The sequence below is a fragment of the Natator depressus genome, chromosome 5, assembly GCF_965152275.1.
Source record: "Natator depressus isolate rNatDep1 chromosome 5, rNatDep2.hap1, whole genome shotgun sequence".
Lineage (NCBI taxonomy): Eukaryota > Metazoa > Chordata > Testudines > Cheloniidae > Natator > Natator depressus.
In genome coordinates this window covers 39949240-39962102 of record NC_134238.1, presented here as the reverse complement: position 1 = coordinate 39962102, position 12863 = coordinate 39949240, and the positions used below count along the sequence as shown (strand labels likewise).

Genomic DNA, 12863 nt, shown 5'->3' with positions numbered 1-12863 from the left:
AAGCATGATTTTGTTTTAATTTCATAACTGTGTTGCACTTGTAAGTATGGAAAGAGTGAGCATTAACCTCTACTGTAAAGAGCAGTAAGTGAAATAAGAATTCCCTGGCCTGTTTTAATTGCTTGAGTTGTCATTTCTTGGAGCTAAAAGAGAATCATGGACATAAGACTTGATGGATAATTGAAGGGAAAATTGCTTTCTAACTAATTTTTTCAATAATGTAGGTACTTTTAATTTATAAGTACCTCAAGTGTGAGGTTTCTGACAGTATGAACGTATGAACCGTTGGACTAGAACAACTTTTAGAGTAATACCATTTGATGGTCTTGCCAGATGTCATCAGAAAAGTAATTTTCCCTATATTTGCAGTAAGTTTTGGAATTTCACCCATGTCCTCACTGTAATTAGACATTAATGACATTTGGACATAAAATAAATGATTTGTTTTATATACACTTGCAAGAACTTTATTCAATTAACAGGATAAATTCACTCAGTAGAGCTCATTCCTTTCTAAAATTTAAATTATATATACTTTTCTTCTAATAGGCTTTTCTACCATTACACATTCAGTATAGTCTGTGATTGTTTTAGTAGATTATACACAGATTTGGTTTAAAATAGTATTTCTATTTGTAGCTAAGTAAGATATTGCACAGCAAAGTTTCACAAACTGACACAAACCTTTGTTTGGGGAAAAAAGCCACACACTTGACTTACTAAGTCATTGAACTCCTTTGGGAAAATCCTGTGTGACATATGGAATAATACAGTCTCTTTCCCTCATAAACAATGCTGCTTAACACTGGAACAGACATTTTTTTGATTAAGGAGAGAAAAGATCCTACATAACTCATCTTCCATGTTGCATAAAGCCCTGACATGACAGCAGCTGGACGCCACCAGTAACATCTAAGATTTGGTGATTTAACTCAAGAACATTAATTTTTTAAATTTCTGATAAAATGATAAACAGGTTTACTGTTTTATTACATCCCTAAAGCTGAGACCTATAAAAACATAGCCAGGGAAATGATGAACTGTCATTGCACTCTAAAACACTTACACTTCCTTTTCTATTACTTTTGCTCCTTTGAACGCTGCTATACATCTCCTACTTTCAGCAATGGCAATTCCTTTTGACTTCTTCACAAATCATTATCTAGAAGCCAATATTTATTCAAAGTCCTTTTCATGTCATTTGAATAAAGGTCCCACTTGCATAGAGTACAGGCTATTCTATTTTTTAGGAGGGAAATAAGTCTCTTGCAATTTATCCAAAAAAGTGGGAGGGGCGGTGGAAAGCTGAAAGATTAAAAGTGAAGTGAATAAAAATAAAAATAAGTATCCATTTAAGGCTGAGAACATCCTTATAAACCCTGGAATGAATTGTTAATACTCATTTTAGCAATTGTCCAGCTACAGGTTAATTGCCAAATTACTGGAATCTGAGGTATACATTCAACGATAGAAAAATGAATAATTTTAATAATAAACCGGTTTTATGGCTTGCTCTTAAAAGATGACCGTAAATGTTTACTGAGAAGTAGATGCAATCATCTTAATTAGCAGCTGGTAAAAGACTGATTCAACCAAGAAGTTGTGTTATTGTCGTCAGCCATTCCAGAATTATGTAACAGTAAGCTCTTATTATAAAGATTTATTTGGTTAATGTCAGATGAGAAAAATGACCTGGGAGAGTATTTTTGTCTAAGGCAATTACAAGCATAACATTGTATCTTTTAAAATCAGTGGGTTACATTCTGGCCCTTTAAGGCTGCCTCAGACCATTCAGGTGGTACAAAGCTCCCATACTGTTGGTTTCACTGACTGCATGGGTATTTCCCCGACAGAGGGAAAAGGAGGACTTGTGGCACCTTAGCGACTAACAAATTTATCTGAGCATAAGCTTTCGTGAGCTCCAGATCACTTCATCGGACGCATTCAGTGCATTCCCACTGAATGCATCCGATGAAGTGAGCTGGAGCTCACGAAAGCTTATGCTCAAATAAATTTGTTAGTCTCTAAGGTGCCACAAGTCCTCCTTTTCTTTTTGCGAATACAGACTAACATCGCTGCTACTCTGATCCCCGACAAAGGGTAATCCCAGAATACCAGATCCTAAATCCAGGCACAGGTGGTATGATTAGGAAAACAGGCATGTGGCTAGAACTCTGCAGCACTCTGGTGATCTCTGGTTTCCACAATGCTCGTCTGAATATCATTGCAGTTGACACAACTAAGGCTTTTCTTGCTCTGTGATACCAGAACTATGCTCTACAGTGTAAAGATGAGGAAAGTGCAGGGATGGTTTATGGCACTTTTGTAGCCCTTTTCCCCACCAGAGCTGCATCAGGTGCAGAAGGGCCAGTCCTGAGGATCTGGCCTAACGTTTATCATGCAATTTTCAGTCACTAAAGTGAGAGACCCAGATCCAGTGCAAGGAGGCGTAAATTGACCTCACTCAGGGTTAAGCTATAATTTTAGTTTCTTCTGAGAGCTCCCGGCATAAAGGAAACTCACCCTATGGCCTATGAACATTGACAACATTTTTGATTGTGCACCAATAATAATTTAGGACTGCAAGTGAAAAAAAAAGTAGCTAACTGCAACCTGCTAGTATTCAAGTACAAAATTCAAAGCAATGTGTGACACCATCATCAGTAGCATAATAACCAGGAATGGTGCAACTAGAGATAGTCTGTTCCCTTCTCTATATTGAGCAACTGAAATCAATTTTCTGAAGTACAGAATAATCTTTGAAATGAAATAAATAATCACATTCATGCTCATCCAGGGCACCAGTCCCCAACATTCAAGGGCTAAGCAAGAAATGCCTTTGGTAGTGTTCTGTGGGAGCTGGAGTGGCTGAAGGGGGAAGGAAGCAGCATCTCTGCAGGGTTGTTACTCTGAGGGTGGGGAAGTGGCATGTCAGGAGTAGGGCAGGGACAGATCTGGGGAGCATGCTATGTGACATGCTTCTCTTAGGACCTGATGGAAGCCTGAGTGGAAATCCATGTGGGATAATGTACTAGCAACTGAATTAACTCTCACTGTACCCTGTGCCCTCCCTCCAGAGCAGGGATTATGGTTCAGGTGGAGACTGCCATGGGCAGCAGAGTCCTTTAAGGACTCATCTTGCCAAGGTCGGGGGGAACAGTAGAGGAGCTAGGCCTGGGGAGCCCTCATTTGGACTGTTCAGTCATTTACATGCTTAGTAATATTTGAGACTTATGTTAAAGTGCTTAGGCCATCACACCACTAAGGAGTGAGATGCCCCTTTGCCTGCACCACTTCTCCCTCTCATGGAGGTGGCTCCCTCTACTGGCCACGATTTAACTCAGCTCCCTCCCCCCCACCCCCAACACACCCATTTTACTGATGTAACTGTAAGACAGATGAAGACTAGAGCTGGCTGAAAAGTTTCAAATTTAAAAAAGAGGTTGTGTAAAAATGTTCCCATTGTTTGACCTGCTCTAGATAAGACACCCATTTTCAGAAACGGCCATTGCTTTTGCTACCCCCTCCCTCAACAATCAATTGGAGTCTGCAGGCCTCTGAAAAAACAAACCCTAATTGCCTCATTGTGGGGCAGCCCAGAATTGAAGCACCCAGGATCAGAGGACACTTGGCAGTTCTGGCCTATGTTATCTTCCCAAGGCCACACAAGGAGCCTGTGGCAGAATCTGCACTCAAACTCCTGGCTTCTTGCTTTCCCAGTTTTGTGCTCCACTCATTTGCCCAGGCTGGGTCAAAATTACCTCTTAGCCAGAGGCACTGGGTTGTTGTTGTTGTTGTTTTAAACTATATCTAATCCCTCGAAAGCCATTACTGTGCTGTGAATTTCACCTGCTATTAGCAGGGAAATAATGTCTGAGCCCTGTTGTGTTCAGGAGTAAGACATACCTGAGTATCAATCATTGGCATGTCCTATTTCCCCTCACCTTGCATACAACGGGGCATAGGGTATGCCCGTGCATTTAATCAGAAAGCATTGCAGACTACTGCTATGTCTGCCCATCAGCTCAAGGGGTTTCGAGCAGGAAAGCTTGAAAGCCTGAGAGTGAAGTTCTGCAGTGGCATCGCCTCTCTTCTAAGCAATAAGTCACACCCGAACTAAAGAGCTTATCCAAACCTGATGAAGGTCTGGACCCAGCGGTATCTTTGGGGTCCACTCCTAAGTACAGATTAACAAGTATGAGTGTGTGTACCTGGGCCATTGGGCCTAATTACAAATGTAGTTTATTTGGAAATTGTCAAAAATCTTGCTGTCAAGACATTTGCATGGCAGCAACGCAAACTAATTGGAAAGATCCTTTCAGGTCATTCAGGGTGACAAGAGGATAAAAACCATACCAAGTAATCTTCCCAGTAATGTCACCTTCCAAGTAAAGCAGACGTTAAACCTGTCAATCATGAAACTTTGTATGTGATCCCTGATCAGAAGCCGCCTCCTGTTTGGAATGTTTACTGGATATTAACCTATTTATTTGTGATACCTCAACCGGATACTATCTTCATTTAAGATTGTTCCCAGCGATATTTTTTCTCATTTCATTCTCTCTTTCAGACGCAGCCTTCCCCACTTTTATCAAGCGCAACTGTACGTTATTTTTTTTATCTTCTGAGGCTCGTGATTGCAATAGGTTGTTGCATTGTAATTTCCTGTAATGCAACTTGAAGAAAGCTAGCTCGGCGCCGCTGTGTTTGGAGGGAAACAGCACGTGGCCTTCAGATTTCAGAGCCACCAAGGCTCCGACGACACAGACTCGCCTCTTGGTTTCAGGGCATTAGCTGAAATGACAGGAATCACCACGAATGGGTTTTTTTTTTTTTTTTCATTACTACAGCGCTTTGAAATGATTGAGTGGGAACTGTGCCCGGCACTGCATTGTAAAACAATACATCTCAGGACACCTACACCACACTACTGGATAGCGACCTATCTTGATTTTTTTTTAAAGTTGCTTTATTGATTGCTCTGCTACCCAGCTAACAGCCCAGGAGTTTCATGGTCACGGATGACAGAACTATCATTTGACACAGTGTAAGAGGAATTACCGGTAGCGTGTGTCTGTACCTACCTATACACACTTCATGGCTATTTAGGTCCGCACACTTCACTTGGTAGTATGGGACATACTTTGCCATTTACTTTGATTTGAAAACACACTACTCAATAAAATGAGAGCGTTACTTGTATCTTGAAGATTCAAGGCATGCATATTTCCCCACGCCACCCACCATATTGGCATACATTTGTTTTCGTTTGTAATTCAGACAGCTACTCCTTTGTTCCTTTCATCCAAGCAATTATAAAAACCCATTGACATCTCACAGAGGAGCCAAATAATTGTAACCTCATTTCGGAGTGATAAACTGTAATGTGGGGATTTTTTTAATGCATTGTGATCTCTGGGTGGCATGCTAATAAAGCGCAGACTTTCCCCAAGTATATGATACAAAAAGTACGTGTCTGGGCTGGTTCTGCTTAGCTCCCAACGAACCGCCTGGGCATCGCTTGCTGCGCGGCTTGCAAGGGTCCCGGGGAAGGGCCGCTGGATGTAAAGCTTTCCCCCCGGAGAAGTGAAGCCGCGCGCCCCAGCAACTGAAGTGCTGCCGAGAGAGAATGACTTCTGCGGAGAAGTCCCCTCCAGCTGCCTTGGGTGAGCTCTTCCCCGAGGGTGTGCCGGACCCCTGTCAGCTTCAGGTATGTGAGAGCCGCGATCCCTGGCACGCCGTGTACCTGCAGGTGGCGACAAATGCCCTTGGCGTTTGGAGCTGTCCTGGGCGCTGCAGGCGGACACAGCTGGCCCACGGCAGCGGCCGAAGAGTTTCACCGGAGTTGAGTCTCGGGAAAAGCGTCTGCACCGCCGGCTGCTCTCGCTACGGCCGGCGATCGCTCCCAAGCGCTTCCACACGGCTCACAGAGCGACTCCCGCCGGGGCAGGAGTTTGCATTGAAAGGCGAACCGCGAAGGAAAGGGCCGAAGCTGCGCGGGGAGGGGAACAGGAGGCAGCCACACACTCCGTGAGGTGCATCATCCACTTCAGCCTGCACATGTCCCCCCGATTCCTCAGCCCTGGCGTGTGGTCACAGCGAGCATCGCTCCGGGCATGGCACCGCAGAACCCCGCCGCGCCCCGCTCCCCCCGCCAGCCTGCCGGGCTGCTGGCCACAGGGCAGGGGACGATGCAAGCCCACGACACCACCCGGGCACCCAAGCTCGGGTCCTCGGGGCTGACTGGCGTATTGACTGGGAGACGCTGGAGGTAGTTTGGAAGCCGCACAGAGTGGCGGCACCAGGTAGCTCCAAACGGGTTGCCGGGGCTTTCCTCGGTGAGGGAGGGGGCGGATCGCGCCGCTTGATGTTGCCCCAGCGGGTGCAGAGGATGCTCCGCCCGCGCGGTTGATGAAAGGGGCCGGAGCACAATGGCAGCCCGGCAGCCAGAGCCACCCCAGAGGAGAGGGGGCGGGGGAAGAGAGCGAAAGCAGGGACAGGGGCGGGGGGAGAGGGAGAGCAGATCAAACAGGGAGCGAGCGGGAGGGGAGCGGAGGGGGAGCAGGAGCAGCCAGGGGCACAGCGCGAGACAGAGGGAGTGAAGGGGAGACGCCGCCAGCGCCAGCGAGGCTGCTCCGTGCCAGCCCCGCGGAGCCCGGCGGGTTCCTGCGGGGAGAGGAGTGCCGGGGTCGCCGGGCGCTCAGCCGCACTTCGCTCCGGAGATCGGCCCGGACGGGCACCGCCACTCTGCGCCGCCTGACGTCGTGTGAACCGCGCGCTCCTGGATGCCCGCAGCCGCTCCCGCCCATGGCTCTCCGGCGTGGCCAGGCGCACTGGCGGCGCGGCGCGCCCGGGGGCCCGAGGCGATGACTCGCGGCAGGAGAGCGGAGCACTCGCCACCTGCCCGCCGGAGCGCGGAGGAGTGACCGCGCCGCGCTCTGCCCATGAGCTCCTAGCTGCCCCGGCATGGATGTGGCCAACAACACTACCTCCCCCACCGACCAGTCCTCCGCGAGGGGCCCGGGCGCCGCGGTGACCCTCAGCTACCAGCTCCTCACCTCCCTCTTCCTGGGCGCCCTCATCCTCTGCGCCCTGCTGGGCAACGCCTGTGTGATCGCGGCCATAGCCCTGGAGCGCTCCCTGCAGAACGTGGCCAACTATCTCATCGGCTCCCTGGCCGTCACCGACCTGATGGTCTCGGTGCTGGTGCTCCCCATGGCCGCCCTCTACCAGGTGCTGAACAAGTGGACGCTGGGGCAGGTCACCTGCGATATCTTCATCTCCCTGGACGTGCTGTGCTGCACCTCCTCCATCCTCCACCTGTGCGCCATCGCCCTGGACAGGTACTGGGCCATCACCGACCCCATCGACTATGTCAACAAGCGGACTCCCAGGCGAGCGGCTGTGCTCATCAGCCTGACCTGGCTCATCGGCTTCTTGATATCCATCCCGCCCATGCTGGGCTGGCGGACGCCCGAGGACAGGTCGGACCCCGACGCCTGCACCATCAGCAAGGATCACGGCTACACCATCTACTCCACCTTCGGCGCCTTCTACATCCCCCTGCTGTTGATGCTGGTGCTCTACGGGCGGATCTTCAGGGCGGCCCGGTTCCGGATCCGCAAGACCGTCAAGAAAGCGGAGAAGAAGAAGATCGCGGACACCTGCCTGACGGTCTCCCCGGCCACCCTGCAGAAGAAAAGCAACGGGGAGCCCAGCAAGAGCTGGAAGCGGACGGTGGAGCCCAAGCCCAGCGCGTGTGTCAACGGGGCCGTGAGACACGGGGAGGAGGGAGCCGCTCTGGAGGTCATCGAGGTCCAGCACTATCACAACTCCTCCAAAACTCACCTGCCCCTGCCCAGCGAGCCCTGCAGCACCCCGCTGGCCCCATCCTTCGAGAAGAAGAACGAGAGGAGCACCGAGGCCAAGAGGAAGATGGCTCTGGCCAGGGAAAGGAAAACGGTCAAAACCCTGGGCATCATCATGGGCACGTTCATCCTCTGCTGGCTGCCCTTCTTCATCGTGGCCCTGGTCTTGCCCTTTTGTGACAGTGAGTGCTACATGCCGGACTGGCTGGGGGCAGTCATCAACTGGCTGGGCTATTCCAACTCCCTCCTCAACCCCGTCATCTACGCCTATTTCAACAAAGATTTCCAAAGTGCTTTTAAGAAAATTATCAAGTGCAAGTTTTGCAGGCAGTGAAGGACACTCCCTTCTTGGGGGCTCCCTGCGGTTGCTTCATCAAACTCCACATCTCTTCTGCTACTACATTGTCTGCTTGTTGCCCTCCACCCCCACCGGTGACCACTCTCCCAGGACTGCAGCAGGGGCAGCTCCACTTTACCGCGCAGCACCGGAGTGTCTCCTCCTCGTTACAGCGCTCAGCGTGCTGCAAATCCAAGCAGTTCAGACTCCGGTGCAGCGTCTGCCATTGTTCCACGGGGAGACAATGCCGCTCCGGATTCCAATCCCTCGCCTCCCAAAGCGTCACAAACTGAGTCAGCCCCTTTCTGAACTACTGCAAATTTAGCACTTGCAATTCAGCGCTTTGGAAAACGGACTGGCACGTGTTCCCCAGCTAACCTGAGCGCCGTCTGCTCCTCTGAGTTTACACAGTACTCAGACCGTTTAATAAAAAGAAAAGGAGTACTTGTGGCACCTTAGAGACTAACAAATTTAATGACCGTTTAACGACACCCTATTTCGCCACTTGTATTTATTTTGGGTAGACCTTGGGTTTGCAGATCGTTGCTTGTGGTCCCTGTTAACCACCTTGTCTGCTCGAGTAGCATCGGTTAAATAAACCATCCTATGCATAAAACCTTCTTGTCTTTTTTTCTTGGATTAAAAGAAGATTGCAGAGCGCTCAGAGTTTAACCTAGATCTGGTCGAGTAAGTACGAGTTTGAAGCAGTTCTTTCCACAGTGGAGGAAGGGGCTTAAAAAGTTACGTCGCTGGCAGCGAGATGGAAAAGTGAATTTCGTTTTGGGGGGAAAACATAATTTTATAACCTTTCAAGGTACTTCTGATCTCATTACTAACTGATATGTCTGTATCATGTATTTATAATAGCCCGCTACCTTTCAGTGCATGGGAGTTACGTTGTTTACATGAGAGAGATTTTGCTAAACATGAAGTCATTACAATTCACCTAATTATAAACAGATTTTTAAAAAACAGCCTAATCGAACGAGGATTTCTCATTAAGAAAGCACACGGAACCCATCTGCGTGACTATCAAGCGCAAATACATATATTGTTTAAAAATGCTTGAAAATAAGACGCAAGTTTTCATTTTGAAAAGCACCTTAAAAGTATGACTAGGAATCACACTGCTCGTTTGGGAAACAAGTAGCCTTTTACTGAAGTTTGAAACGATTTGCTAGGTGCTGCTTTCTCTCTCTTGCCCTCTCTCCCCTCCTCCCCAGCTAAACCAGGGTAATCACATTTTGATGCTGTGCGGTGAAAAGGGCAATAAATCAATGAGTCTTTCTCCCGGCACAGGTGATTAGCTACCGCATTGTTGCTGAACAAACACTCACACTATAGCAAGGAATAAAGAGAGTGTAGTACTAGTCACACTTCACTTGCAAAGTGTGGAAAAGTAAACAAATACTGTCAGCTCTGACTTCTTGGCAATTCAACAAAACTTTCCTGAATACTTCGCCCAATGCCAATTTCCTCCTTTTAAACAAAACCCCCCACCTTTGACTCAAGAAAGTTGCAGAGGTGGGGTTTTTTTAATAATACTTTGCTTTTGATGAGAGTGAAGAAATAACCTGATTTGTACTGAAAGGTATCACTAACAGCTCTTTCTAAAGTCAGAAATTGGGGTAGCTAAAACTGTGATTTCAACTGAATTGCCAGAATGTCTATTTTGTATAGTGCCTCTTAGTTTCACACAGGGTATGCATCGTGATCTGTTATTCCGTTCAGATCTGACAGGGTTGCATATTATTTTGCACTATTAAACGGATTGAATTCTTTGTATTTGGGAAGGTAGTTTGAGATCGAATGCTTGAGCCAAAAATACATATTTTTCTTCTTAATTTGTCATAATCTGTACTACCTATAGGTAAATGGGAATGTTAATTCTGTGCTTCACGTGAATGTAAATGTCAAGTCGTTTATGAATTTAAACAGCTTCCAAAGTTAAATGATAGCAATGCTTTGAATATGTTCAGATAGTCTAATTTCTGATAAGAAAATTTATTTGACCTCATTTTCTCAATTAAAGTGAACTTTGATCTTATTTTCCCCTTTCTCTCTGATCACTCCTAACTCCGTGTACATTCTGGATTTTCTTTATTTTAAAACGAAGTTGTATTTTAAGTGCACAAGATTCCAAGGAAAATTAATGTACAGTCATTTATGAAGGAGTTGAAAATTTAGCCTACCACTTAAGTTGAAGATCTTGTGACTTGAGTTCAAAGAACCAGCAAGTGCGTTTTAAGTGAGTGGTTTTAATTTTGTTGAACCTATAAGGAATCTATCTATCTATCTATCTATCTATGATCTATTTATCTGTCTCCACATACACGTATCCAGTAGGCGGGCACGTGTTTGAAACAATGATACAATCACACATGCGTTTGTGTAGGTGTGAGACTGAGTGGGTTGATAGTTTTATGTACATCTCGTTTATATTTCAAATTTAAGCCTGCTTAAATTTAATCTGAACGGTGCATTTTAGCCCCCCTCCCCGTTTTTTACTTGCACTGAATCTCCAAGACATTTCAGAAACTTTTAAAAAAACTTGCTAAAGCTGAAAACTTTTATCGCAGCCAACAGAAGGATGCTTCGCTTCCCCCCCACCCCTTCAAAGAGAAGCGATAGCCCCAGCGTAGGTGGTCCTCCTGTCCCAACGCGTACACGCTTTGCACTAGGGATGGAAGGACAGAAGCCGAGGAAGTGTTTGCAGGAGGGAGCCATCTCTAAGGTCACTCGACTGATCCGGCCAGCGGGTCGGGGTCGAGAGTGGAAGGGCTGTACCTGCCATCAGCGCAGCTTGCTCTCGTGTAATTCCATTCTCCGCTTCGCTGGAGCCCGGCTGCACGGAGACCCAGGTCTTAATTAAAGGGCCTCCCCTGTGCGCGCTGGGCCCCAGAGCAGGAGGCAGGCGGAGGCCGCCAATGGCCAGCTGACAGAAAACACCCCTCATTAGCATTGGCTCACGAGCGCTGACTTGTTTTGCTTGTGACAGCTTAGGCATGACGTAAGCCAAAAGGACAGCAAGGGGCTTTAACGACTGGCCCAGACCTAGCCCTAGCCCAGAGAAACTGGTTTTAAAGGGACAGTAGCACGTTTCAGCTCGGAATCTATTTCCCTTCCTAGCCCCTCTTTTTGTAGTCAGCAGGGTGCCTCACCTGCCCCTGGGAGGGGCCTCTCGCGTGGGGGAGGGGGTATATTTCCCCTGTCTCTCGGGTACTTACAGAGCAGCTCCAAGGCGCAGTAGCAAGGCGAGGATTACAGCCCGCTGCTAAAACCACGAGTGTCTGCCATTGGCCCCTCATCTGCCGCCCCCGCAATCTCCACTTCAAAGAGAGGGGCCGCAGCTGGCAGAGGGGAAGGGAGCAGCCTCACCTCTCCCACTAATGGCAGGCTCAGCGCTCTCGCGTAGGGCTGAAGCGGTTTCCTTTTTTCTTCTGGGTCGGGAAACTTATTTCCAGGCTGATCACTGGAGTTGAAGCCCCAGCTCTCTGGGGCTCTGGCTGCAGCACCTCTCACTCGAGACTTACCCCGGTGGGATTCTGTTCTCTTGCACCCAGGCTCCGGAGAGTCCCTGCAAGCAAAACTGTGCCTCGCTCGAAAACCTCCCCCAGGAGAACTAGTGAGAGAAATTCAGTTTAATGCAGATGCTGTGATTTGTCTATGAGATGGTAGCTACCAGCTTGACAGCGCTCTGGCCTCTTTAGCAGTCTGTCCACACTAATTGACCATGGTAACTGGGTGCTCTAAAGGAGGATTAAAATGCTAAAAGAAAGGAGCACTCCTTCCTAGTGAAGCCTGTATTAGCACTACAGGAAGAGGTAATAATACTCACTCCAATATGTATGTTAAAGAAACTGGGTGTAACTGCTGTAGTAGATATATAATAATCGGAGGGTTTTCTAATGTAAGACCAGAGCACATTAGTGTAGATTTTTCCACTGGTTTTACAAAAAGGTGAAAATATACTCTCAGCAATCCACTTTTGCTTATTTTATCCCTGTGAATTTTTATTAACTTAAAGTGTGCACGTATAACTGCTCTCCCCCTCTTCCACATCATCAACAATGGTGACACTCAGCCCAGGGCCGGGTTGGAAAAAGAGTTCTGAGAGTATTAGCTACATTTAAAAACACATAGGCACAAAGTATTGACATTTTATTTTCAAGGTTCCAGGTTGTTCCTGATATCTCTATCAACTTAATTTTCTTTTGCGTGGCAAAAAGTAGTGAACACACTAGAAATACAGAAAAGAGCAGATTCACCCCCCATCAATAAAATAAAAGAGGAGCAGGGGAAAGTCACATGTAGGTGGAGGAGACAAAGTGTCATTTTGCTGAAAAAACTCAGTTGGTGGGGTCTGTACCTGTGAAGTGAATAAATGCTGCTGGGGAATGTTAAAACTTGGATCACGGCAGGAAAACACAAAACCAGGATTGGGTTCTGTTGTCACCTGAGACAAGGGACTGTCACAGTCACTAAGCATGGAGCAAAGCAGAGTGCCCGTTTATGGAAAGGCTTCTAGAAAGTTGGTATTATCTACACCAAGTCACTTTTGAACTTGGTATGATAATTCAGAGAAATCCAAGATCTCAAAGTCAGAGGCACAGGGCAAAACCAAGTTCTGAAAAGCTCCCCAGGGGATAATGCCAAAG

General features: G+C 47.4%; 2 protein-coding genes across 2 annotated transcripts in view; one reads left to right on the top strand and one right to left on the bottom strand.

The window, feature by feature from the left end:
• Positions 1–12863, bottom strand: part of RNF180 (ring finger protein 180) — a 497847-nt gene that overhangs the window by 217425 nt on the left and 267559 nt on the right. The gene's annotated exons all lie outside the window — the stretch shown is intronic.
• On the top strand, positions 6699–10142 carry HTR1A (5-hydroxytryptamine receptor 1A). Its single transcript, XM_074952615.1, has one exon. The coding sequence runs from the start codon at positions 6967–6969 to the stop codon at positions 8200–8202; it is 1236 nt and encodes a 411-aa protein (XP_074808716.1). The 5' UTR covers positions 6699–6966; the 3' UTR covers positions 8203–10142.